Source organism: Physcomitrium patens, chromosome 8 (assembly GCF_059467195.1).
Source record: "Physcomitrium patens ecotype Gransden chromosome 8, ASM5946719v1, whole genome shotgun sequence".
In the NCBI taxonomy this organism is placed as follows: Eukaryota; Viridiplantae; Streptophyta; class Bryopsida; order Funariales; family Funariaceae; genus Physcomitrium; species Physcomitrium patens.
Genome location: NC_143417.1, coordinates 10,138,843 through 10,165,693, shown reverse-complemented (window position 1 = coordinate 10,165,693; position 26,851 = coordinate 10,138,843). Strand labels below are relative to the sequence as shown.

At 34.9% G+C, this 26,851-nt stretch overlaps 2 protein-coding genes across 2 annotated transcripts; one reads left to right on the top strand and one right to left on the bottom strand.

Moving 5' to 3' along the window:
* Positions 1-4,173: 4,173 nt before the first annotated feature.
* LOC112285800 (paired amphipathic helix protein Sin3-like 4) lies at positions 4,174-10,286 on the top strand. Its single transcript, XM_024526963.3, has 6 exons — positions 4,174-4,548; positions 4,705-5,867; positions 6,018-8,236; positions 8,567-8,909; positions 9,160-9,939; positions 10,132-10,286. The coding sequence occupies exons 2-6, from the start codon at positions 5,050-5,052 to the stop codon at positions 10,154-10,156; spliced, it is 4,185 nt and encodes a 1,394-aa protein (XP_024382731.1). The 5' UTR covers positions 4,174-4,548; positions 4,705-5,049; the 3' UTR covers positions 10,157-10,286.
* Positions 10,287-16,040: 5,754 nt separating this feature from the next.
* On the bottom strand, positions 16,041-20,334 carry LOC112285528 (vacuolar-sorting protein BRO1). Its single transcript, XM_024526436.3, has 4 exons — positions 18,393-20,334; positions 17,625-18,155; positions 16,879-17,354; positions 16,041-16,594 (listed from the first exon to the last, which is right to left on the bottom strand). The coding sequence occupies exons 1-3, from the start codon at positions 19,932-19,934 to the stop codon at positions 16,896-16,898; spliced, it is 2,532 nt and encodes an 843-aa protein (XP_024382204.2). The 5' UTR covers positions 19,935-20,334; the 3' UTR covers positions 16,041-16,594; positions 16,879-16,895.
* Positions 20,335-26,851: the final 6,517 nt, after the last annotated feature.

Below are 26,851 nucleotides of genomic sequence, written 5' to 3'. Positions count from 1 at the left end.
AGGTAAATTTTAATTCTCAAAAGTAAAAATAGATTTTATAAGTTATTAAAACATTGTGTGATTTAGACTTTATGGTTTGGAGTTATTCATTTATTCATTTAATGTTTTTAAAATAATCAATATAAAGCTTAAAATAATTTAAAGATATAATTATTTTATTTTATAAAATTTAAATTCAAAGTCTTTTAAATTGGATATTAAAGACAATTTTTCATGTCCTTCTAATATTTTTTATTTTTTAATATTGTATTATATTTTCAAACTTTTCAATAGAATTGAATAAATTTTCAGTTATAAGCCTTTTTACAGTTTTTTTAAATATCATTTTTTAAACATTTTTCAAGATCTTTATTATTATTATTATTATTATTATTCTTACTACTACTATTTCACTGTGAAAAGAAGAAAAACCAGTAATGCCCATTCAAAGATGTTTTAAACTCTTCCATCCAAAAAATTAAAAAAACCAATATTCTACCAATGTTCTTTTGTATAAATAAATGTTAAATATTTTAGATTTAAGTCTGAGTAAAAAATATTTATTTTAATTTATTTCAAAATATTTAGACCATTTTATGGATTTGATTTGGAAGTATAGTTTTTTTTTTTTTTTTTTTTTTTTTTACAACTTTTGAATTTTTATTAGTTGGTAGAGTTATTATGCTTATATTAAAGTTATTGGTGATAAAATAAAAAATATTCAATTCTAATTAGAAGATACTTCTCCTTGGTCAATTTTATACCATAATGGACTTTGAAGTCATTATATAAAGTTGTGCAACCACCATTAATAATGAATAGTAAAGTAATGACATTACTAAATGTGATTGACTTACAATATGAGGTAGTGCCTTTTAAAAATCTTAGACATGGATAGGATCTTATACCACGTCTTTAACAAAATAATAAGCAATTATCAAAGGAAATTCTTAATCCTACATTCTCAATTGATACTACTATATTCTAATTAACAACTACAAAAAAATCAAATGGAGTGGTTTTGCTTCCTAGCCAATAGATAAGATCAAAGGACAATTCGCTTGTGGGGGACTTCAAGGGCAAAGCCTCCAAAAAGATTTTTTTTTTGAACTTTGTATAGGCTAGGTGATTTTGGAATGAAGATGTTCTTTTTTGGAATCTTAATCTTCAAAATCATCTCTCATTTTTTTAATTTTTTTTTTCTTGTTTATTCTTTCGATTGGGATGCAATTTGAGAAGAAAGAAGTTCTTATATCCAAGCTTCTCACTGCAAAACATAATCTTGAATTGAGAAAGGTTTGATGCACAACAAGAAGTTTTTTTAGATAATAAAAATAATTTATTGTTGGATGGCAAGAAACAAGGTTGTTGGATTGAAGTCCATGGTTGACAAAGGCATTGAAGAAGTGAGAGAGTGAAAACAAGCTAAAGAAGAGAGACAATGAACTACAAAAAAGGATAGAGAATAAACTAGACATTGAGAGAGGAAATAAAATAGATAATAGTAGAGAGAACAAATAGAGACAAAAAAAAAAAGATATAACAAGGAAGAAAGATAAAGAAGAATGAGCAAGTGAAAGCAAGAGATAACCTAATAAGACATGGTAGGTGTATGTAATTACATTATAATATGGATCTTCTCTATAATAGCTAATATAATTCACTAAAAGATCTCATCATCGACATCTAATAATTTGTACTTATAACTATTTGTAGACAAAAAATATATTTGCACATGCTATGATATGCCACCTTAGTCCTTGTATGCATATGCATGTTCAAAGTCTTCTTGCTGCAAGAACCATTGTAGCTACAATCCTAATCTCTATTAGATAAGAAAATGCCTATATGCCAATTATTTTTAAAAATATATATAATAAATATACAACTATGCAACAAAAGAGACTACAAAGCCATACTCCCATTGTTGCATTTTTTAATACAATGCAAGTGTCTAACTATGAATTCGATTATATATGTGACATTGAAATAAATTCCTTGATGTATTTTTATTATGCATGTATCTTTGATTTGCTTAATTTGCAACTATTCTTATACCTTTGTGCTAGATTACACCTACAAAACCAACAAATTTTATATGTTTTTGCTACATGTCATCGATGTGATATCAATGAAGTTTATATTTTCTTCTTGCTTTTGTTTTTTGAAGGAAGAAAAAGAAACAAATTACATGTGGGTTCTTGAACAAATGCAAAATCTTTTTGTTGATGGAATCATGCCAAAGACCTTTGTAGCTGATTGCAAACTTGTACTCATGTTTACATTGCAAACCATTTTTTGTATGTGGCACATCAATTAAAATATTTTGGAGCATAATAAATGCAACTTCTCACATGATGAATTCACAATCTTCTTGAAATAATGGAACTAATTCATAAGAAACTATACAATAGATGTCTTTGACAATAGTTAAGAAAGTTTTATAAAAAAAAATTAAAAAAAAAAAAAAAAAAAAAAAAAATGTTAGTGACTCAAGTATTATCACTTATATTTCTATGACTTAAGTACCTTTAAAGAATCACTTTGTTTCATCTAGATTCTCTTAATATTTCACTTTGGCAACATCAATACCTTTTGCTTACAAAGTAGTTAATTAGTATTTAAAAAAATGGTTTGAAATATTGACACTTGATTTTTATGACATTTATAATTGAATCATCATATACCTTGATCATCAAGAGAGAGAATTGAAGGCAAAGATTGGTGTATTGCTTATTGGTAACTTTCATCTTCAATAGCACCTTGATCATCCACCTTCTATACCAAATGCCCATCTTCTTTTGAAAAATAGAGTGCTTGCAATCACTTCAATTTTAATATCTCTTATTGACATCTATTCTAATTTGGCTCTAGATCAACAAATTTTAACATAAAAAAGAGTGATCCAATTGGCATCACAATGCTTTTGTGCTCCAAATAATCCATTCCCTCAATAGATAAGAAGTCGTCATCCTAGAACTTTGAATTATATACAAGCATCATCTATCAATCCTTTGTTGTTTTAGATTGTGGAAGGTTGTGAAGTTAGATAGAAAAAATGTAAGGCATGTGGTCAAGTTAAGCATAATATTTGTACTTGTCCTAATAGTTTGAGAATGGGCAACTCACAAATGGAAGATCTTTGGAATCAACCAAACAGTAAAGAAAATGTAGAGAAAAGTGACAAAAAAAATTAGAAAGAAAGAGAGATGATTTTTGAGACTAGATTTCCAAAAAGAATCTCTTCATTTCAAAATCACCTTGTCCATACAAAATCCAGTATATATATATATATATATATATATATATATATACATATATATATGTATACATATCTTTTTGGAAGCTTTGTCTCCAAATATTCATACAAGGGCATTGCTCTTTGATTGTGCTTGCTAACTAGCCAATGAGGTTGCCGCAAAAGAGGTTGCTGCCTCTTCTAAGTGCCCCCTCTCCCCCCAAATTTTTGCAGTCTTTAATTAGGGTGTAGCAACAAGAGTTGGGGATTTAGCATTAACAATTCCCTTACCAAAACCAAAAACCCATGCAAATAGTTGGCAACAATTAACCAACTCCAAATATTGATTTTGCACACACAAACCATGGACAAGAATAACCACCCATAACAATAGCATATAATATTCTCTCATAGTACATTTCAACCCATAAATCCCAATTTGAATATTTATTCACATACCAATACACAAGAAAAAAGAAAAATGTGGTATTTGGAATCAAAATAGAATAACCTCTACTAATGAGGATGGATAAACCTATGAAGACATAGATACTGCACAAGTTTAGGCACAAGCACAGACTACGATCCAGCAGTTTCAGAAACCAAGATGGCTTTACAGTTCCAAGGGAGGGGGCTGTATCACACCACCCTGTTTAACACCATTTGGTTTCTCAACAGTGCCGCTGCGTCTAACTCAGAACGCAGTGGATGCCGTCGCCGCGCGTCAGCGTCAGGCATGCGCCTCCGCCGCAGATGGACGCCGTTCGATCGCGAGCCTGCGCGACGCCGATTGCTGTGCAGCAGCAATGCCGAAGCCATAGCCATGCTGTGTTGTGCTGTGCTGTGCGCTTCTCTCTCGCAGAGACTCAATTTCCTCCTTCTTCTCAAAGGGGGAATATCTCGTCGTCGTCGTCGTCGTCGTCGTCGTCGTGGGTCTTCTTCTTCGTCGTCTATTTAAGAAGTAATTAATGTCGTACACACTAGACCCTGCGGCAGAGTGGCAGGATTTGTGTCTTCGGGGGGCGAGGGTCCTTCGCTCACTCTCTCTCTCTTCGCTCTTTGTGGACGCGTCTCTCGCGGCGTCGCCTCAGTTGCCTTCTTGTTTTTCCCCTTTCCTCTCGCTGCGATCCTCTGTGTGTGTGTGTGCGCGTCTGTATGTCTTCTTTGGCGCTGCAGCGTTCTTGTTTCTCCTTCAGTGTTGTCTCGACGAAGGTTTCAACGGATGGGTAGGAATGCTTCTGATTGCGCCGACGATGGGGTTTATTTCCCTCTGCTATGCGGGACCGTGGGGTTGCGAGTGAATCGTATGGATGTGTGCACTGGCGGAGGAGGTGAGGGACATGGACGAGATAAGGGAGAGTGAGAGTGGGAGAGAGAGTGAAACGAGTAGTGCGGGAGAAGAGTTGTCGTTTTTTCAGTTTTCTGTTTTCGGTTTTGTACCTCTGGAGAATTGCTGGTTTCTGATAGTAGGTGATGTGGTGTGACAGAATGTTCACTTTTCGGGGGACGGGTTGAGGAGGATTGAAGGATTTAGCTCTACTTGTGCTAGTGGTGCGCAAGCAAGGCTGGATGGGAGCGTTTTCCGGGGTGCGGAGAGGGCGAACAATGTGGAAACGCCGCGTTAATCGCGAGTGAAAGAAGAGCTCTCGCGGCGTTGATGGGTTGTTGTTATTTTCTGGGACTGTTGCGAATGCTGGAAGACGACATCGATCCAACGTCTGAACGTGTGTGCATTAGACGCACTGGACGTGTCAGTCCGTGTGATGTTGCGTCGTCGGTGATTTGTGGGAATTGTTGTAGCTTGAGAGTAGATTGAGCGTGGAGTCGGAAACATGAAGAAGCGAGAGAGGGGGGGAGATGACAATGCTCCCCCTCAGGGCAAGCGAGCTGCGGGACCTCGGATAGGCGAAGATTCCGAAGTTGCCGGAAACAAAACCATTTCGGTAGCTAACGGACATCGGTTGACCACTGACGATGCGCTTGCGTACTTGAAAGCCGTGAAGGAAAAATTCCAGGAGGACAAGCCCAAGTACGACGAGTTTTTGGAGGTTATGAAAGACTTCAAAGCGCAGAAAGTGGACACTGCCGGTGTGATCAGCCGCGTGAAGCAGTTGTTTAAGGGACACCCGCAATTGATTATGGGCTTCAACGCGTTCCTTCCTAGAGGATACGAGATCACGCAGCCGGAGGAGGAGAAGCCTGCGGTGGAGTTTGACCAGGCGATCAACTACGTAAGCAAGATTAAGTCTCGGTTTGCAACAAAAGAGAGTGTGTACAAACAGTTTTTGGAGATTCTGAACTTCTACCGGAAAGGTAATAAGACCATCAATGAGGTGTATCAAGAGGTGGCTAAGCTGTTTGCTGACCATCCCGATCTGCTGGAAGAGTTCACATACTTTCTGCCTGGAACGAACAGTGCCGCGATGGGAACGGGTCAACCCAATGCCATACCCATGCAGCATAATGCACACCAACGAGACGAGGCAGGGTTTAAAGCAAGTGGGAAACCATCTAACGATAGGCTGATAATTCCCAAGAAGGAGAAGTCTTTAGCTATGCCGGGTGAACGAAGTCGAGATCGAGAGCCTGAAAGACTTGTAGACAAAGATCGTGTAAAGCTGGACAAGGACGACGAGACGAGCGAATTTGGGTAGGCTTCTAACTATATGGTCATTACCCAACCTGTTTAAGGTTTAGGATGTCTTGCATGACTACGTGCTTCCTCGACATTACGGAGGTTTTGTATGCATGTAGCTGAAAGTGAGCAAGTCTGACTCTGTTTGAGAAATTCCGAGGACAGGCACAGGAAGGATACAGTTGTCAAGGAGGAAGGAGGTCGGGACACGCAGAACGATTTCGCGAAGCAGAAGCCCGCGAAGAGGACGTCTGCCCGTAATGCGAGCGACGCCATCAGGAGGCAGTCCCAGGCTGGCGAGGGAGGCGAGGGTTTCTCCGGGTCTGTACCCCAAGCGTCAACGGATGACAAGAAAGCGGTAAAGGCTGCGATCGGCGTGCAGTACCCGTTTTTTGACAAGGTTAAGGCCCGACTGCGCAGCCGAGACACATACCAGGAGTTTCTGAAATGTCTGAACATCTTCAGCCAGGAAATTATCACCCGCGCGGAGCTGCAGACCCTGGTGGGCGACATCCTGGGCAAGCATGCTGATCTGATGGAGGGATTCACCGAGTTCCTGACGCACTGCGAGAATGTGGAGGGGTATCTGGCAGGAGTGTTCAACGGGCGCAAGCTGCAGGATTTCGCGGATGCGGCACCTGTGAAGGCCGTGAAAACAGAGAGGGACGGCGAGCGAGAGAGGAACCGAGAGAAGGACAAGGAGCGGGAGAGGGATAGGGAGAGAGAGCGGGACGTGAAGCCATCGCAGGCTGCGAAGGAGGGGGGCCATAAAGTGTCTTCGAACAAGGACAAGTACATCAACAAGCCGATATCAGAGCTAGATTTGTCGAACTGCGATCGATGCACTCCGAGCTACCGGCTGCTGCCAAAGTATTATCCTCGGCCAGTGTCGAGCCATCGGACGGCGCTTGGGAACTCAGTGTTGAACGACAGCTGGGTGTCGGTGACGTCCGGGAGCGAGGACTACTCGTTCAAGCACATGCGGAAGAACCAGTACGAGGAGAGCCTGTTTCGGTGCGAGGACGACCGGTTCGAACTGGACATGCTACTGGAAGGTACGGCGGTGACGGCGAAGTTGGTGGGAGAATACACTTCGAAGCAAGAGGAGCAGAGCGGGCAGGCGGAGGCATTGCCTCCTGTGGACGAGTTTTTGTCTGCGATCAATTTGAGGTGCATCGAGCGGATATACGGGGACCACGGGCTGGACATGTTGGAGGCAGTCCGAAAGAACACGAGCCGAGCGATGCCTGTGGTACACTCGCGCCTGGTGCAGAAGGAGGAGGAGTGGACTCGATGCCGGGAGGTTATGAACAAGGTGTGGTCGGAGGTGTACGCAAAGAACTGCTACAAGGCGCTGGACCACCGCAGCTTCTACTTCAGGTCGCAGGACAAGAAGGCGCTGAGTACGAAGGGGCTGCTGGCAGAGATCAAGGAGATGAATGAGAAGAGGAGAAGAGAGGACGACATGATGTTGGCAGTTGCAGCGGGTAATCGAAGGCCTCTGCTGCCGGATCTGCGGTACGAGTTCAGCGACATGTCGATCCACGACGACATATACCAGATAATAAAGTACTCGTCGGAAGAGATCAGTAGCTCGCCGGACCACGCGGAGAGGACGATGCAAATGTGGAGGATGTTCGTGGAGCCGGTTCTAGGCCTATCGTCGCGTTCGCAGGGGGTGGAGGACATGGAGGAAGGGGTGAAGGGGAAGTCGGTGGAGGGCAAAGGCGAGGATGGAACTGGTCGAAAGAGCGGTGGCAGTGAAGGTGATGAGACAAGCAGCCCGGAGGGCGGGACCGCTGCACTTGAAGGACAGGGCATCTTGGGCAGAGGTGTGGAGGTGGTGGGCGTGGAGGAATGTAGGGCTCGGGTGACGGAATGTACTACGAATGGAGAACTTCAGCAAGCAGCCGTTTGTGGAGAGAAGAATTTAGTCGACAATGCAGGAGGAGAAGTGGATGTGCGAGGTGGTGACAGCGCGAGAGAAGGTGTGGTGAGAGGTGCAGCTGAGGATGATGGAGAAGGCACGGCTGCACGGACGGAAGGGTGCGGCCGGTTACGCGAAGGGAACAGTGGGGCGAGGCAGAGCAGCGGGACAGCAGATCGGGACGATGTGAAAAAGCGGTCAAATGTGAGGCATGGTGAGAATACGGGAAGCAGATCGGTGGTGGGTGGTGGTGGTGGTTTAGCGGCGGAGGGCAATGGCGCCCATGGTGTCGCAGACAGAGAGGAAGGTGAGCTATCGCCTTTGTCGGAGCGGGAGAAGCGAAAGCCGTCGAAGTGCAGTCCGCGGCGGGGGAAGGGCGAGAACGACGCGGTGAAGCTATGCGGTCATGAGGAGGTTGCAGAAGGAGTGGGTGGAGCGGAAATGGAGCATGAACAAGGTAGTTGTGATAAAAGTTAGGGGGCTGTGTAGAAATGTCGTAAACTGAGTGTTGATCCTGCCCACACATCAAGGGATTTCATGATGTGCATTTACAAGTCAGTCTCATGGAGTGTTTTTGATTAGTACACGGAGGCGTGAATTTAACTGTTGCTTGTGAATTGCTCGTTGGAAAGGGTTTGTTTGTGACAGTGGTTTATGTGAATCAATTTTTTGAATTTGTGTTTTTTGCAGTTGTTTAGTATGTTTGGTGGTGGTTTTTGTTTGTTTTTGGTAGCTTGATTATTAATAATGAGGGACTGTGGTCGACCACTGTTTTCTGGTGCTCCAGATGAAGTTGGCGTGGAAAGTGCCCAGATGTCGAGCGAGGACAGCGATAGTCCTTCTGAAGCTAGGGAGGGGATTTCTGGATGTGAGCTGTCAGGTGGCGAGCAGTCTAAGCATGAACAGGGAGAAGGGAAAACAGAGAGCGAAGGGGAGGCGGAGGGCATGACGGACATTGATGATGCAGATGGAGATGGTAACATGCCATTTGGAGATTCAGATCACCCATTTGCACATTGCATGCCACTGGCTGTTTATACCAGTTCCGTTGCAGGGTTGGATGTGTCATCCCGGGGGAAGAAAGGCGGAGGAATCTTTTTCGGGAACGACATGTTTTACATTTTGCTTAGGTTGGGCAGTGAGTCCTTGCTTATTTCTTGTATTGTGAAAAGTGAGATTTTTTAGACAGTTGGTTGATATATATTTTAGCATAAGGATGGTGTCAATCAAAGCTGTCAATTATGTTTTGCAGAGCCGTTTCTTGTGCATTGTGATGGAGCTAGGGCTTGTGCAGCTGTGGTGATGACGTAGTTTTGTAGTAGGATGTGTGTCATGTCCGTGTGTGAAGAAGCGTGTGACGATTTTATTTTGTGTGATCAGGCTCTACCAAACTCTGTACGAGCGGCTTCTGTCAGCGAAACTAAATGCGCAGGCATTTAAAAGAAATGGCTGTGAGGGCAGCGATGGCAGCTCTCATCCCAATTTATACCTTCGGTTTATTCAACTGCTGTATGCGTTACTGGACGGATCCATAGATAATTCAAAGTTTGAAGACGAGTGCAGGGCAATTATAGGAATACAGTCCTACATGCTATTCACGCTGGACGAGTTGATTTTCAAGCTGGTGAAGCAGCTGGAAGCGGCTGCGACAGACGACGTGGTACAAAAGCTACTGACACTCTACGCATACGAGAATGGGCGGGAGGCCGTGGACACAGTGTATTATGCAGATGTTTGCGTCTTGCTAAACGACGAGAGCATATACCGTTTTGAGCAGAGGTGCAGTCCGAACGAGTTGCTGATACAGCTGATGGAGAATTCGGACGTTCCTGGGCACGCTTTCGAGAGCCCCTTTCAGAGATACTTGGATGGGTTTTTGACGTCAGTACCATCAGGCAAGGGCAGGCAGGTATTTGTGGCACGAAACTTGAAGCGGAGGTTGGTGGGAGAGGGTGTGGATTATGGGGAAGATGTGAACATAGTGAACGGGCTGGAGATAAAGATGACATGTCGGACGTCGAAAGTGTCGTACGTGCTAGACACGGAAGACGTGTTTTGGAGGTCAATGCCAGGAGGCAAGAGACGGAAGGTGAAGGTGGGGCCGAAGAGGGTGGGTCTGTTTCATAAGTGGATGCAAGAAATGGAGAGTTTGAAGGTCGAGTAAGTGATTCAGATTAGATCTGTGTGTTGTTTTTTGCGTTACTTTTTAGCCAGTATCTGATAGGTTTACTAGCGTGAGTGGTCGTTACATTCTGGGTGGAGATCAAGTGTAGTGACCCGAGGAGTGCACTGGCAAGAAACTGAGAGTGAATCTAAGCTCTGTCTGATGTGTACCATGTATCTTATGTGAAGGTTGAGCAGATTTCAGTTTAGCTGAGTATTGGCTCCGTTCTCCAAGTTAGTGATTTCGGGGATAACTTGCTGCTGGCTGCACAAGACTTGGCCCTACACTTATCCAATTCATTCCTATTCAAACCTGGGATTTACGGATGCGCTCCCTAATCTTATTCCACCTAGCACAACACTGAATGCAGCCCATTTTGAGGCGTGGTGCAATTTTCTAGATAGGTGATTGTTTAGTCCCATTTTGAGAGCCTGTAAGCCTTGATCTCATGCAGTCAAGAGGATTCTTGCAATTATTTAGAGTGAAAATTGAGATCAGGTGATTTTAGGGGGGCCCCACATGATACATAGTTCCCAAATGGTAGTCAAAGTGCATTGCTATTTTAGTTCTTCGATGTTTTTGTCAAAGCCAGAAAGGCTGGACGTTATTGTAATTGGGCTTGTTTTTAGAGAGAGATTGTTGTTTTGAAGTGGATAGTCTCAAAGTTGAAAGGTCTCTTGGAAAAAAATTGAAATGGAGGGAATAATTGCTTCTTAAGATTTTAAGCTATACCAAACCAAGTTTATTTGGCAGCTGAAAAATTTCGAACGACGTAATGATTAAAAATTATTTTTTAATCTTGGAATTTCTTTCCATACCAAAATAAAATAATAATCGCTGATTTTAACGAAATATATTGTTTCAATTATTGTGTTATGTATTTTAAACATTTAAAGTCCTGATGAGGCACATTGAAATGATGTTTTTATTTGTGATTTTGGATTATATCTTGTTTGGTAAAATAGACGATGAAATCTTGTAGATTATTAAGATTCAAATTTTCTAAAAGTATTACTTTGTCTCTTGTGATTCTTTCTAAATTGTACCAAAAATAAACATATGAACTTTTAATAGTTGGAAAATAATAAGTTGTAGTTTATAATTATTTTAAAATAGAAATAAAATTTTGTGATAAATATTTATATTTTGAATAAAAATAGAATTGATTCTTAAACAAAGTTGAGTTGGAAAATTTATATTGAATTCTAGTTATACAATAAATTTTATGTTATACTATGTAACTTAAGAAATTATAATTTCATTTGATTTCTTGCATGTATATTGTTTCTTGATTATCTGTGGTAATTCAACTCATGCAAAAAAATCAAGATTAAAAGATTTGTAAGTCAAAAAGAATAAAATCATTTGCAACAATGGTTGCACATGCCAATTGTAATAGAAGAGTTGTATTACCAACATGAGAAAATAAAAAGCTCTAAAAAAAAGAACATGTGCCAATAACTATCTATCAAAATTATTAATGCATAGAGCTAACTACTACAACCTTGGTATAGAAAACATAAATCAATATACACTAAAAGAAAGAAGACATCCAAGTCATATTGGCCATACCATATTCAAAACAAACTACATATATCATGTGACACATTATTTATATTTGGTTTTCTAAAGATGTAAAGAAAAATAAAAAAAATAATATAACTAAAAATTTTAAAATAAAAATAATGGATATCCAACTTGGTCATTTTTTTATAGCCCTACCATATGTTTAAGTTTAGAGTAGTAAGCCAAGTCAAACTACTTTAAATTAAAGTACAATGCTACAATAATAAGAAAAAACTATGTTTCAAAAAGTAATGCCAAAGTTTATTTGCAAGTTGGAATCCCAATGTACTAAGACATTAATATTAGAAGGAACATTTAGAGAAACCAAAGGAAGTTAAGAATTAAATATAAATTTAGAGAAATTGGAGTAGAGTATAGAAGAACTAAATATAAAAAAAACTAAAACTAAATAATCAACTTAAACACGTAAGTAAATAGAATTGGCATAACTTATAAGTTATAGGCATTGGAATTAGATAAATGTAGAATTAATGCTTATAAATTTGGATTTGCTAAAACAAAATTAATGAAGATACTCAAAAGCGTATTTTTTAAAAATTTAAAAATTTTAAGAATTTAATATTTAATATAAAAAAATAAATTAAAAAATAAAAATAGATATTTTTATTATAATTATGCAAGTATAGAAGATATTTTCTACACCTATTATATAAAATTTTATTAAGTCCATTTGCCTACTATAAGTGCAAGTAATACCATCTTGAAATAAGTTTTTATTTGAAGTTTAACAAATAAAATTTTGACGCTAAAAAAAACCATCATAGTTAGGAAATTATAAATAAATAAATAAATAAATAGTAGATGTCATGAAAGCCAATGCAAAATCCCAAGAAATGATAGTAGTATAATATAACTCTATAAAACATTTAGAATTCTATCAACAAAGAAATTCTGAGAAAAATATTTCAAAGCATAAAACAAAGAATTGTTTTTTTTAGAATTTATTACAATATTATTTTACATCTATTAAGAAGAAATATTTACAAAAGAAAAACTAGTATCAATCAAATTATCAAAATTTCGGTTTTAAGATATATTAAAAATTTATACAAATAAAATTTTAATTTACTTTTATATAGAATAATAATTAATTAATGATTTAAAATCTTATGTTATTTGATTTCTTTCTTTTCTACTTAAATATTTTTTTATTGATGCAAGAAACAAAATCTTGACCAAAGAAATTAACATAATGCTTGACATTTATTAAATTTAATTCTACAAAAGCACATGACACAGTGAAATATGATTTTTATTTGTTTAAACCACCTTTGTAATAAATTCATGTATTCATTACATACTCATGTTTAAAATTTTTAATGAAAAAATGTATATGCTTATTTAAATATTAATAATTTTTACTTCATTCAATAGAAAAGAAGAGGTAACATGGCTTTTCTACTAACAACTTATACTTTATCATGATAGAGATTTTAGGTATAAAATTTTTAAGAAAGATGGCAGATAAAAAAAATATACATAATTGATTTATATTTTAATAGTTTTAATAGATCATTGTTTAATATGTTTCTAGTAAAGATTGATTTTTATAGGATTAAAAATAAACAATTTGGAAAGTCATCTATATATGAATAACATTTTTTTTGTCTCGAATATAATATTTATACAGCTATTGAAATTGCAATTAAGGAGTTTGACTAAATTGGAACTAAAAAGTTTGACTTAATTAGAATATTAAGAATTTGAAAAAAATAAAAATTTAAAAACAGAGTAAATAGAGAAATTTAATTAGATATAAATAAATAAATAAATAAACTCTTATATTGATGCTATAGTACCAATAGTACAAGAAGAAACATCATTGTTATTGGCGTTTGTTTGTTTGTTTGTTTTTTTTTTTCTTCTTCTTCTTTAGTACAAAACAACAAGAATATAATTGCTAAAAAAAATCTAAATTTATTGCAAGAAACTTCGTAGTAGAACAATAAATATAAAAAAAAACTTAGCCAAGATACATTGATTGTTGTATTTATAATTAAAATTACTCAAAAATAAAATGTTTCTACACTTAATACTTTAGTATTTTAAAGTATATTAGTTTGGAATGCAATTGGTAGTTGGCATAGGCTAAAAGAATTTTAATTTATGCTAAAAAAATAGATACATAATCACAGTAGCTTTAAGATATTTTTATTATTTGGCATTTGTTTCTGTAATACCTCTATAAGAATAACTACAATATAATGCATGAAATAATACAATCTTATTTGCAATTGGCTCAAATGTCTTTGACCTTGGAATTGCAATGTGATATAAAGTTGGCATCTAAATGTATAAAAGATATGTTTATAGAAATGAATATATTTTTTTATATTGGTCATTGCTACCAATAATTAAGACTATTTAATTAAAAACAAAAAAAAAACAAAAACAAAACAAAAAAAAAAAAAAAAACTTTAGTTAATTCTATTTACTAAAGTAGGCATGATATATGAAATCTAAGTAACAACTTTCATAAATAACCATATAAAAGAAAGTATTAAAAGGACATGAAAAGAAACAATCAACTCTAAAAAAGATGATTTATCACATTGACTATTACTTTTAGCTTATCCTAAGACAAACCATATTTAAAGTTTCAACACATCTAAATCATATTTTAATAGGATATCATTTTAAAATATTGAAAACAAATATCTATAGCTATAAAATATTAATAGTATCTTTGATTATTATTTTTAAAAAATTAAATAAGATATTTAAATATTACAATATTAAGCCTTTAATTAATTTAAGCAATATCTATCTCATAAAATGAATAGCATAAAATTATCCATTCAGCCTTTACATATTTTTTTTGTCAAATTAGATCTTTAATGTTTTTTAATATTATTTTAAAATTATTTTATAAAAATAAATCGTTGTTCTTAAGAACATGATAAATTGTTATGGTAGATTTTAAATAAATTTTATAAATAATCAACATCTTATATACAATTGCTTCTTGATATATAAAGATTTTTAGGAGTATGAAAGAAATAATATTATTAATGTACTTTTATGCTGCTATTGGTTCATTTATTTAAAATCTATTAAAACATATATATATATATATATATATATATATATGGAATGATTATTAACAACAATATAATTATCTTTGTATTTTTAATTTATTTAACTGCATAAATAAAATTGATTATTATTAAGTCTTTACATACAAAAATGTTTACTTTAATTTTTATGTTGTTGTTATTGTTTTATTTTAATTTTAGAGATGTAATAGTTTAAAAATTTAATTATCTTATTGCATTGATGATTTTTACATTTATGTTATTTAAATCTTAGAGTATAATTTAAAAAATTTAATTCTTTTCTTATGTGTTGAAATAAAATTAAATATTACTTGGCATAATTAAAATTTTATTATTTATCTTGTTTATAATTCATGCTATTATTTGTTTAACCTTTTTACAACCAATATTAAGTTATTCTACAAAAATTTCCTTGTTTCTTGCATTTGATTTAAACTAATTATTTCTTTTTATTAAAAATACACATAGTTATTACATTGTAATGATACAAACTCAAAAAATTAAAAACTCAAAAAGTGTACACAATTATTTTTTAAATATATATATTTCTTTATATATTAATAATATATTTAACCAAATACCAAGATGTATGATAGAATTTAACAAATGACATTTTAAAAAGCACCAAAAGTAATAATATTTACTTGGAGGTCTTTACATGCAAGATCTCACTTTGAAAGTCCATAGAGTACAAAAGAACTGCAAATGTCTCTCACTTTGTTTTAAAAAAAAAAAAAAAAAAGCACTCTTATTTAGAAGTCCTGATCTTAGGAGATATTATAACGTGAAAAGATGCAATGAAATGGACCATATCAATTCTTTTTTGAAAATTGAGTTATGCTAATTCATGTTGTGATTTAATTAATTATAAAAAAATAAAATTTTATTTAATAAATTCTTTAATGGTTATTTTAAAAAATTTCTAACACTCCTGTTCAATTTTTCGCAAAAACCACCTCGTCAGATGCACCTTTTGCAAATTCTGGAATTAAACACTCCTTGTGTCATGTGAAAAAAAAAAAACATACCATATCTATTCATCTTAGGAACTTGATTTCAACCAATCAAAAGATTTAAATACTCTGATCTCTCACCTTTTTCTCTGAGTTGTGACCTCATCAGTAATATATACAAAATTATCAATTCCTAAATTTTTAGTGTAGTCAGGATTACATCCGGTGAAAGTTAAGCAGTTGCAACTAATTGTGGACACAATTAGTGCTCGAACAACAGAATGCAGCGAGTGGTACCATAGTTTGGCGGATTCCTGCTTCCTCGTTTGATTCGATATTGCACCTTTTTTTTGTTTTTTTTTTTTGTTTTTTTTTTTTTACTGTGCAGAACTTCGAAGTGAAACAATATTTTCGGTGAATCTAAAGGTTCTCCACATATGTGGTTCCATTCCACATAGCATGCCGCAAAATCGAAAAAAGAAATTGCCAAGAACGCTGGTATAAAGATCTAAATCGCAATCGAAATGAACTCGATTACGACCTTTCACAGAGAGTACCCAGTTACATGTGCGCCAAATAAGCTTGACGAACACGTGATTCAATGTACTAGTAGTAATGAAACAAAAAGGGCACATGCTAGAAACTAGTTGCGTCTACACATCAATTCATAAATTGCTCGTTTTGATAAATCTCATCAAGCACATAATTGCGTGCAAATGGCAATTTGATAGGTGGACCTCCTACTCTAACATCAACTGCAATTCACTCTTGTGCCTGCATTTTGTTTACTTCTGTAACAAGATGCCTTGAACCGTAGTGTAGTATACAAGAACGTATAAATATTGAAAGCAGCTAGACCAAGAATAGATAACAGAACAATTTACGTAGATGTACACGTTAATTCATCAGACACGGGCACTTAGAAGCGTGCAAAAACCGTATATGACCTTATGCTTTCTTCACAACTGCTGCAAGGTTCTTAGTGAAAAAAAAAGCTGATCAAATAAAAACCGCAACAGCATGGGATGCCTTATTGACGTGAACCAAAAGTCTCCCTGCACGTTGGTACAACCTCGTCAATAACAACTCCAATTACCACAACCAAGTTCTAAGCAGCCCACATAATATTCCCCAAATATGATACACATAGATGCGTAGTTATACTTTTTAGGTGGAATACAAGTATTGTTTGAAGAACGATTACTTCCTACTCAACTTGAACCTATCGTGTTCAAAGTCCAAAATAAAAATAAATAAATAAATAAAACGAAAGTTCAAACGTCGACCAGAATGAACGAACACAGATGTAATGGACCTGGATTGTGAATTCATTACGCACCTTTCATTTGGAATATTTCATAGTCCCCAATGTCTGTAAATCTGACTAAGAAGCCCTCCAACAGAAGCATTGGGTGGAGGTTGGGCTGCAGCGCCAGGCTGAGCGGCAGGAGCCTGCGGGGCAGGCTGACCCTGCCAGCCTGAATGAGGTTGATTGGAGTTATGTGCTGGATGCTGAGATTGTGCGTGAACAGGGGGCTGCGAGTAATAAGGTGGAATTCCAGGTAAGCTGTGACCAGCATAGTAAGGGGGTGCTGGTGGCTGTCCGGCGTAGCCTGGTGCAGGACCAGAAGCGGTAGGATGGTAGTAAGAAGAATCTTGAGAACCATGAGAAGTAGGTGGTGCCGAATGTCTATTGTTGTTCGTGAGTGAGAGACCTGCAATTTTTCGTTGTATATCATCCATCATTTCACGACATTGTATGCTTCGTGTCATCACATAATCGTTACAATGCTGCTTCAAATTTGTAATTGCGGCCTGTAAGGAAGAAAGCACCACGCAATACAAACAGTCAAAACATCTCTCCAGCACATTACCACTACCAAAGGACAATAATAGATAACAAAAAAGTTTAGGGAACAGGTGGAGCATATTCTCAAATAATAGACTTCAAGTATAAAAACGAAAATATTTCCAACGCTCCAATAAGGTATAAAATCCAAGTCATACTTTGAAACAACACGATAATGAAAAGAGCCTACTTTGAGGAAAACTTGACATGAGGCTAATAGGGGCGAAGAGAAGAACCTGCAAGGTGGCGTAGAATTTCAAACCTTCGTTGATGTTTTCACGGACTTCTCTGTACTTCTGAACTGCTGCACGAACCTGGTTGTAAGCCTTTTCTTGTTGCAATTTGAAATCTTCAAGGTTAAAAACCGAAGAAAAAGCTTCGTTGTGCATTTTGATCTGCTGAAATAAGCGATCCTGATCCTCAATATTCCGAGAAATCTCTTGTGAAACTAGGTCATATTTACCGATTTCTTTCTTAAAAAGATCTTCATAAGATCCAGACGTTGTCATCAACTTTGGAAGGATGTTATCATTACGCCTCATTTCTTTGAGCATGTCTTCTAATCCAGCTCTTTGTGATGCACATTGTTCTAGCTCTGAAAGGTTCTGTCGCAATGCTCCAACAATCTGATCCTCGTTTCCATCCAAGGATAGCATTGGTCGTCCCAAAGTAGGTAAGGCGGACTCGATTGGCTTCGTATCAAGAATGCCCATGATATGCATATTGTCCCTAATTGTACGATCAATTCGAGCGTCGCTATCACCTGCCTGTTACGTGTACAGATGGATTTATCAGTAAAAGTAAAAGGAATCACAATAAAACATAAAAATTCGAAAATACTTTCAAAACAGACATGTACACAATACATAAGCATCAACCATAGTTGGAGTAAGTGGTAAACCTGAACTTAAGTGACCAACCAAATTTATGACACTCTCAAAGCGTCAACTGGAACCCTCGTCACAACATAATAAACGGACTTACGAAATGTTTGACTGTATTACCTGTTTTAAATTAACAGCAAACCTATTAGCTCGTTCATGCAACGTTTTTGTAAGAGTACTGGACTGCGGTCGCGTCCATCTGGTTCCGAATTGCGCCCTATTTTGGGCATCCTCTGTGGCCTCTTTCTCCAATTGCTTTTCAACTTGAGCCAGCAATTCCTCATTGACGCGGCGCAAGTCCCGTAGCTGCTTCATCTCAGTTTCAAGTCCAGCAGGGCCACCGTCTATTTGGACAGCCTCCACATCGTCCCGAAGATCATCTGGAAGAGAAGTAGATCCTTCTAAAGCACGTAAAGAATCCGGCAAGTTCATCTCTTTGAGCTTCACCCGCATAATTTCACTCTCTTGCTGCAACCTCTCCGCTAGGGTCCTTACAATGTCATCGACCATTTCTGTGTACTTCGAGAGTGCCTTGGCACTCGAATCAGGGACAAGGCCGGCAAACATCTTCTCCTTAGTGGCATCCAAAACATCTACAGCAGGAGTTGATTTGGCAAGTGCAGCTCCTACTAGTGGAGGAAGACTGTCAGGAGAAGGCACGCGCATGAGATATACTCTATCATTCTCTTTGTTTGCCCGGTCAAGATTTCTGTTGATGTTCATTTCCAATTTGGTAACTACGTCCTGAAGTGGACCCACCACCGCGCCCTTTGCCTGCTTTCGACCTTCTGCAATAATACTGCTTCCCACCCTCAATCGTGCAATCTCTTCCGGTATGTCATCTTTATCATGTAAGTCAAGTGCTGCTCGATAGTATGCCTCAGCATTAAATTGTGCTGCCTTCAGCTGGACATGGGCAACCCAAGTCCTGTCCATGTGCTGATTCAAAGGAGGAAGCAACAGAGCAGCACATGCCTCCTCATAGAAGGTCCCGACCTGCTTGGCTACCTTCGAGCACAGCAAGGATTTATTATCCGCCACAACTTTTTCAAAAAAGCACTCCTGAGCTTGAGCCAACATGAGCCGCTCGAGCATACCAGCACACTCCACCGAGATATCAATTGTCGAATTGTTCCCTGTCCCCGCAGCCTTCATAGAAATGTTATCCCTAAGAAATGCAAACACGCCTGCGGCGGCCTGGAAAGCCCCGCACGCCTGCTTCAACCCCATCGGCGTCGTCCGGTCCGCGGACAACGCGATCTGCGACTGCACAGCCCCGAGATTAAACGCAATTGCGGCCTTCTCAAAATGGATGTTCTGTTGCGACACCTTCCTTCCTTGCCGAAACGCGTCATACCACGTAAAGTGAAGCGTGTTTATGTGCTCCCGCTCACTGCTAATCGGGAACCTCGACTCCATAACACACAATGCCCGAAAGTAACGCTGTAACAAGTCCCGCCTCGCCTCTGACGCATCCGTGGACCTCTCCACCTCGCTCCGCATACTGGTCACTTCCACTATATCCTCCTCCATCTCCTGCGCCTCCCGTGCGGAGTAGTGCTGCAAGATATAATTCCGTAGCGGCTTCTGCATATCCACCGTCGTCGTCCTCTTGGCGTGTATCGCCAGCATCACGTTGATTTGCCCTTGAGGTGCCGCCATCTTGGCCAATCTCTAAGCACAATCACTTCTCGGCGCCACTTCTAAAACCCCTACCAATTCCAACGTACTCAATCCGTCTCCTCCCCTCCCCTCCCCGCTGCTCCTCACTAGTGCAATTCTATCACTACATCCGAAGAATTTACAACTGCCCTAGAGTAAGGAATTGAACTAAGAAGAAATGGAAACAGAGAGCAGAAGGAGGAGGAGGATTATTGATGAGAGAACTACATGGTGCTGTCGGTGCTTCTTCTTCTTCTGCTTCTTCTTCTTCCCTTGCGAGTGAGGGAATTCGTTGCCATAGTCGTCGTTCTCCTCGTGGGATCGTGATTCCTACTTGGCCACAGACAAAGAGAGTGTCGAGCACGGAACGGAGGCGAAGCACGCACAGCTTCGTCGAACGAAGCTGTTCCTCGCTATCCTCTACTTCCCTCACCGACCTCACCAGTTCTCTGCCGGTGCATGTCAAGGACGGATATCACATTGGTACCAATATATGTGAAACCGGGTACTGTGGCTCGGACGATAAATTATGTGTATATATATAGTCGAGAAATTTATTCTAACATGAATATGTCATCAAAAGATATAACCAAAATATATATTTTGTCAAATATCTACATAAAGTTATTTTTAGTAAATCAAAATTAGAAAAATAAGACTTAGAGGTTGAAACTAGAAGAAAAGACGTGTAATTAAATCTTGTGGCAATAAAATTAGCATATATTTATACATTTTTAATATTTATCTGCTCAGCAATATTTTATATTCTTTTAATATGTATTTAAATATAAGTTCATTTTTATCTCTCTCTCTCTCTATATATATTTAGTATTTTTTTATTACATTCACATCTCTATTGACAAGTGTGTCTGAAGTTATATATATATATATATATATATATTTCTTTTTTCTTTTTCTTTTTTTTTCATTCTATTTAATTTTAGCAAAACAAAAATCTAAATTCATTAATTCTGCCAAAAATAAATTTTTTGTTTTTAAAGTGATTCTTGAGTATAGAACCAAAATTGTATGTATTATTAGATTTGGATTATAAATAAATAAATAAATAAAAATGCCATACTAAACAACTTATTATTTAATTTTTTTGTAAAACAGATTCTTGCAAAGAGGTGCTTGTGAATTTTGGATTTCAATTGAAATAATATATAAGGCTTCCACTTCACATTTAAATAAATAAATAAATAATATAAATTGTAACTTGTATGCAAAAGTTTTTCTTTTTAAAAAAAATTGGAATCATATGCATAAACTTCTTGAAGTGGTCATCTATTACCAAGATACTAACTTATCTTTCTGTTTTAGCTTGTTCAACAACTACTCTTTTTCTAATTTTTATATGTAACCTTTTCTAAATTCATCTTGTAAGCTTTGTTTTTCTTAGTATACTAGTTGCAAGTATTACATGGTGCGTACTATTTGACATATTTTTCAACTAATCCACTATATTCAAGTTTATGTTGTCCTTCACAAGTCTAGTGTAAATCATGTTTTTATAATGTTGCAAATGCAAATCATTGAGATTATCTCACATTAAAATAAATAAATAAATAAATAACAAGAATAAATTTATTTTGCACTTGCTTAAACAATAATTTTAATTATGTTCAGAATTTATACTGGAAATTAGTAGAATTTTATACACTATTTAATTCTTTTAGCATCCATAACAAAATTTAAAAATAAAATCAACATCCTATCTTATAAGAATATTCTTTTAACAACTAAATTGCTAATATATATATATATATATATATATATACACATACTTTAGATATCTTTTCAATAATTCTTTATATTAGAATTTTAAGGAGGATAAATTTAGAATTAATTTATCAAAGGTTTGAGAGCAAGTATGTTTTCAAATGTATGAAAGCAAGTATCTATGTTTTCGAATTTTTTATTTTTTAATTATCTTAATCTTCTTTTTTTTGGAATTTCATATTACCACATGTAATAAAATTTCTCAAACAATCTACTTCATATATTCAAAATTTTTATTTCTTTCAATTTATATTAATTTTGAATGTTTATAGATTCTTAAGAAATACTTAATAATATTTTTTATTATTATCAAAAAAAACTATATAATTTTATTTAATTTTAATTTTATTATTAAAATATATTAAGAATATATGGTGTTATTAATTAAATTAAAGATGTCATTAATATCATAATAAATAGAAATAATATATTATTAAATATTAGTTTAATTTTTTAATATTAAAATTAATATATTTTCAAAAATATCTTCAATTATTGATGACCATATTAAAACAAACATCTCCACTTAAATTAGCATTCGTAACTTTAAGTGATACCAAATGATTCAAATTTTATTTTTAATTGTCTATTAAAATAAGTTTTTGTTATAGCAAGGTAGCTGAAATAGCTCAATTGATTAGAGGAGAGAGAGAGAGAGTGAATAGAGAGGCAAGAGCTTTGTAAAAAATGCAGCTACACAAAGGCACAAATCAGCATTTTTTAGACCAACATTCTTCTATAGTTTTGAGTGATAGAATTGTTGAATAAGAATTAGAATAAAATTTAGATTCTGTAGGAAAAGTAGACACACCATCCATATTAAAATTTTGAGCATAGCAATTTTTTTCATTTTTCAAAATGACTATAATGAAGTTACATGGTATATTTGATATAACTAGAGCAATTTTAGAGCCAAACAATTGTTTGCCCTTGAATTCAACAAAGCCCATAGTTGTTAGGCATAATATGACTATATACACAAAGAAAATATAACCACAAGCATGTAGACCAATTAGATCTAGTAAAGCGACAAAACAGAAACATGATAGTGGACAAAGTTGCAAATGAACATCCTCACACAAGGAGGTCAGTAGTAAATATGACTTTGAGCAATAGGAAAGAGATGAATGTAAGGACTATGCACATTATGAGATACATAACTACAACTTCTCTTAGATTGTAACAACAATAAAGAAGTGAAGAATTTGAGAGATATTGCTAGGATATCTTTGAAGAATTTGTGGCTACAATTACATTACTTGAAATCTTCAAATTCTAATGATATAATGAAATAATATCACGTAGAAACCATCACCAATTTCAACAAGTCTCACATTAATAAGTACAATATTCAAAAGACATCTAATTTATAATACCACAAAAGCATTAATGCAATGAATAGATATCATGGACATGAATTTCAAAGAACCAAAGAATCAACATACTCTTGTATCATTCCAAAAGAAGAAATAATCACTCAAAGATGGTATAATATTGAACTAAAATGACTATTGCCAAAGACTAGAAAATTAAAGTCTTATAAGTATATTCTTATCAATTTGTTAAGGATAAGAACTTAATATATGCAAATAAATAAGTAAATATTTTTTCAAAAAAAGATGTAAAAAAAAATAGTAAATATATATATTCAAGAAGAAACTTGAGTGACTATTATTAAAAGACAAGAAAACTAGAGACCTTTGAACTAGACTAGAACCAAAAAAATAGTTGATAAGAGTGAAGAAGGCATCACTCTTATCTTTGTATATACATTGACTCAAAAAATTGTTTCAATGTTGATATATTTTGGAAAAAATGGTGTATAATAGATGAATTGTAGTGAATAATGACACGTGGTTTATATAGCAAATAAAGTCCTCTTTTATAGCTATCAAATGAGCTCAAATTGAAAAAAATCCATTAAGTAATTGTGGAGCTATGATCAATCAAATTTGGAATAATATTAAAATATTTTTTTGAATGTGGTATCTAATTACATATCAATACTTTATAGTACATCTTTTGGCCTTGATAACTACTTCCAACCTCCTAAGCATACTTTCTATTAACTTTTGGCACAAAACTGCTTCAATATTATTCCATTCCATAGCTATTATTTTCCATAATTTCCAAACTTTCTTTGGTTTTATCTTCTAGGTGTTGAGCTGGCATTTAAGGTGTTCCTAAAGATATTCAATGGAATTAAGATAATGAGATTAAGCAGGCCAATCTATTACTTTAATTCCATGATAAATAAACCACTTCCATGCTAGTTTTGAGGTATATTTGGGATCATTATCTTGCTAAAAAATCACCTCTTCCTCAGAAATGCCACATTCTTCAATACTAAGGAACAAGTTTTTTTAAGAATTTCTACAAATTGTTTGGCATCCATCCTCCCCTCAACATCTACCATCCTTCCAATTCCATTCTATCTCATACAATTCCATACCATTATATTTCTACCTCCATGCTTAATTGTTTCTTGGATCTTCTTATCAAGTAAAGATTGACCTTTTTGTTTTTATACCTTTTTTTTGCCATCTGATCCAAATTTTTTGATTTTTTTCTCATCTGACCAAATAACCCTCTTTCAATCTTCTATAGTTCATTCCTTGTATTTTAGAGCAAAATCCAAGTGTTGTTTCCAATGGCACATACATAGTAATGGTTTTTCTTTTTTCTTTTTTCACTATGGCTTTCATATTCTATTTTTTGAAAAAATTTTGAATGGTTTGGGTTGATACATGATTATTGATAATATTGTTAAGATTTTTAGCAACCTCAACAATATTTTCAGCCTTCTCAGTGTTGATTTGAGAAATAATTGTGCTTTCATCTACTACAGTGAGTTTCTTTGGTTTGCTTAATTTAAGATTTTTTCCATTAAAAGTAATCTTTTTTACTAGCTTAGAGATAATAGCCTTATAATAGTCAACTTTAAAAGCAATTTGACCATAAGATTTTTGAAAATAAAAAAGAATAGAGATGATGTTGTTTTGGAAAGAGCAAGCAATGGATCTTATAGTTGTTTAAGGAATTGTTAAGGACAAAAATATCTCACAAATAAATATATCAAGATTAAAGACAAAGAATGAAATTGATAGCAAAAGAAGTTCAAAAGACTTCTATTTATACTATGATGAAGATTATAGAGGTCTATGGTACTTTCTATGGAAGTTTCTAAATATCTAAAGAAGCTTTTAGAAGTCTAAAGGGACTTCTAGAAGCCTATGGAACTTTCTAAAAGATTTTAAAAGATTCTACAAGTATCTAGAAGGTTCTAAAAATTTACAAAAGATTTTAAAAGGTCCTAGAATGTAGTAATTTGGAATATATCCATGCCAAGAATTGTGATTAAGAATGGTGCTTTTATAGCTGCTAATAAGCATTAATGATATCATGAGATTAGTAATTGATAGAATCCAAAAATTAGACACCACACTCAAAAAATTATTTCTATACCATTCCAAATTATATTGGTCATAGCTTTGTAATTACGTAATGGATTCTTTTCAACTTGGGTTCATTTAATAGTTGTAAGTAGTACTTTATTTGCTATACAAATCATGTGTCATTATTCACTATAATTCATCTATAATACACAATTCTTTCTAAAATATGTCAACATTGATTTTTTTTTTGAATCATTACACTATCTAATTAAGAGCTACATGGCAATGCCTTATAGGACCTCCAACATGTGTCCAACTTACATGACACATGTTTAATTTGCAAGAGAAGTTTTTTATATGTACACCACATATTTAACTTGTATCACAAGTTATTAACATATGCAATATAAAGCCAACTTGTTGTCTAAGTTTTCAACCTATCAATCACTTATAAACACGTATAAAAAAAAAACCACATTTATAAAGCTTTTAAAAATCTTTTCTATAAGATATTATAAAATTTATCTACTTTGATCTATTTTTATTTATTTATTTTATTTAGATAATTATTAAATTAAATATATATATTCATGATATCTTGCCTTTCTTTGCATATAATATTTCAATAAAGCAACAACTCTATATAGAACAAGGAAGAGAGATCCTAATCAATGTATGGAAGGCAACAATTCAAAGCCATCAAAAAGACATACGGACAACTAAAATCCCAACAATCTTACAAGTGGTTCAAAAATACAATACTCAAGAAATAAAAAAATAGCAAAATGAGTGGAGAATAACAACCAAGTATAGATTGCAAAAATCTTGGAAGCCAAACTACATCCCTAACATAATTGGAATGATTCAACTACATGTGAAGCCCTCAATATATTACAAATAAAGCTATAAGTAATTTATCAAATTAAATTAATAAAAAAATTGATTAAATAGCCATAAAGTGGACTAGAGTTGACAATCAATGAAACACTAAATTTTTCAATCACTCAAAGTAGATAAAAAATAAGAAAATAAGAATCCAAAAATTTAATAACTAAGATAAAATAATAATCCAATAAACAAACATAGATCAATATGCACAATAATACTTTTATATATTATACAATAAAGATACAATATTTGATATCAATAAAGCTGCGTGGATAGATTACTTCTTAAATATACTGTGCTTAGTAAAAAGAAAAAAAAATTTAGCATTCAAATAACAAATCACAATGTAAGAGCTCATCAAAGTAATAAAAAGAATTCTTATTAGTAAAGCCCTCAGCCTTGACATTGTCTTAATAAGATTATTTTAACTATGTTGACAACGAGTGTGAGTTGATATACTCTAATTTATTTAAGATGTGATTACAAATAGAGTTTTATCCAAAGAACTTAAAACTAGTAAGACAACCTTTATACAAAGGCTTAAAAACCATGCCTTCATTATTAACTGTAGGCTAATTTTCCTCTTGAATATAATATATAAGATTGTTGTAAAAATCTTAAAAAATAAATTACTTCTAAATCTCCTTCATTAGATATGCAAATTTTAAATTGGATTTGTAATAGAAAGATGTATTTTTTATAACATGTATCTAGTAGTAGAAACAATAGAGTAGGCAAAAGAGAGCCAATAAAATCTACCTATAATATTACAAGAGTTTGAAAAAAGCTTATGATTGTATAAAGTGAAGCTTTCTAGAAGTATCTTTTATGTGCATAAGATTTTTCAACTAC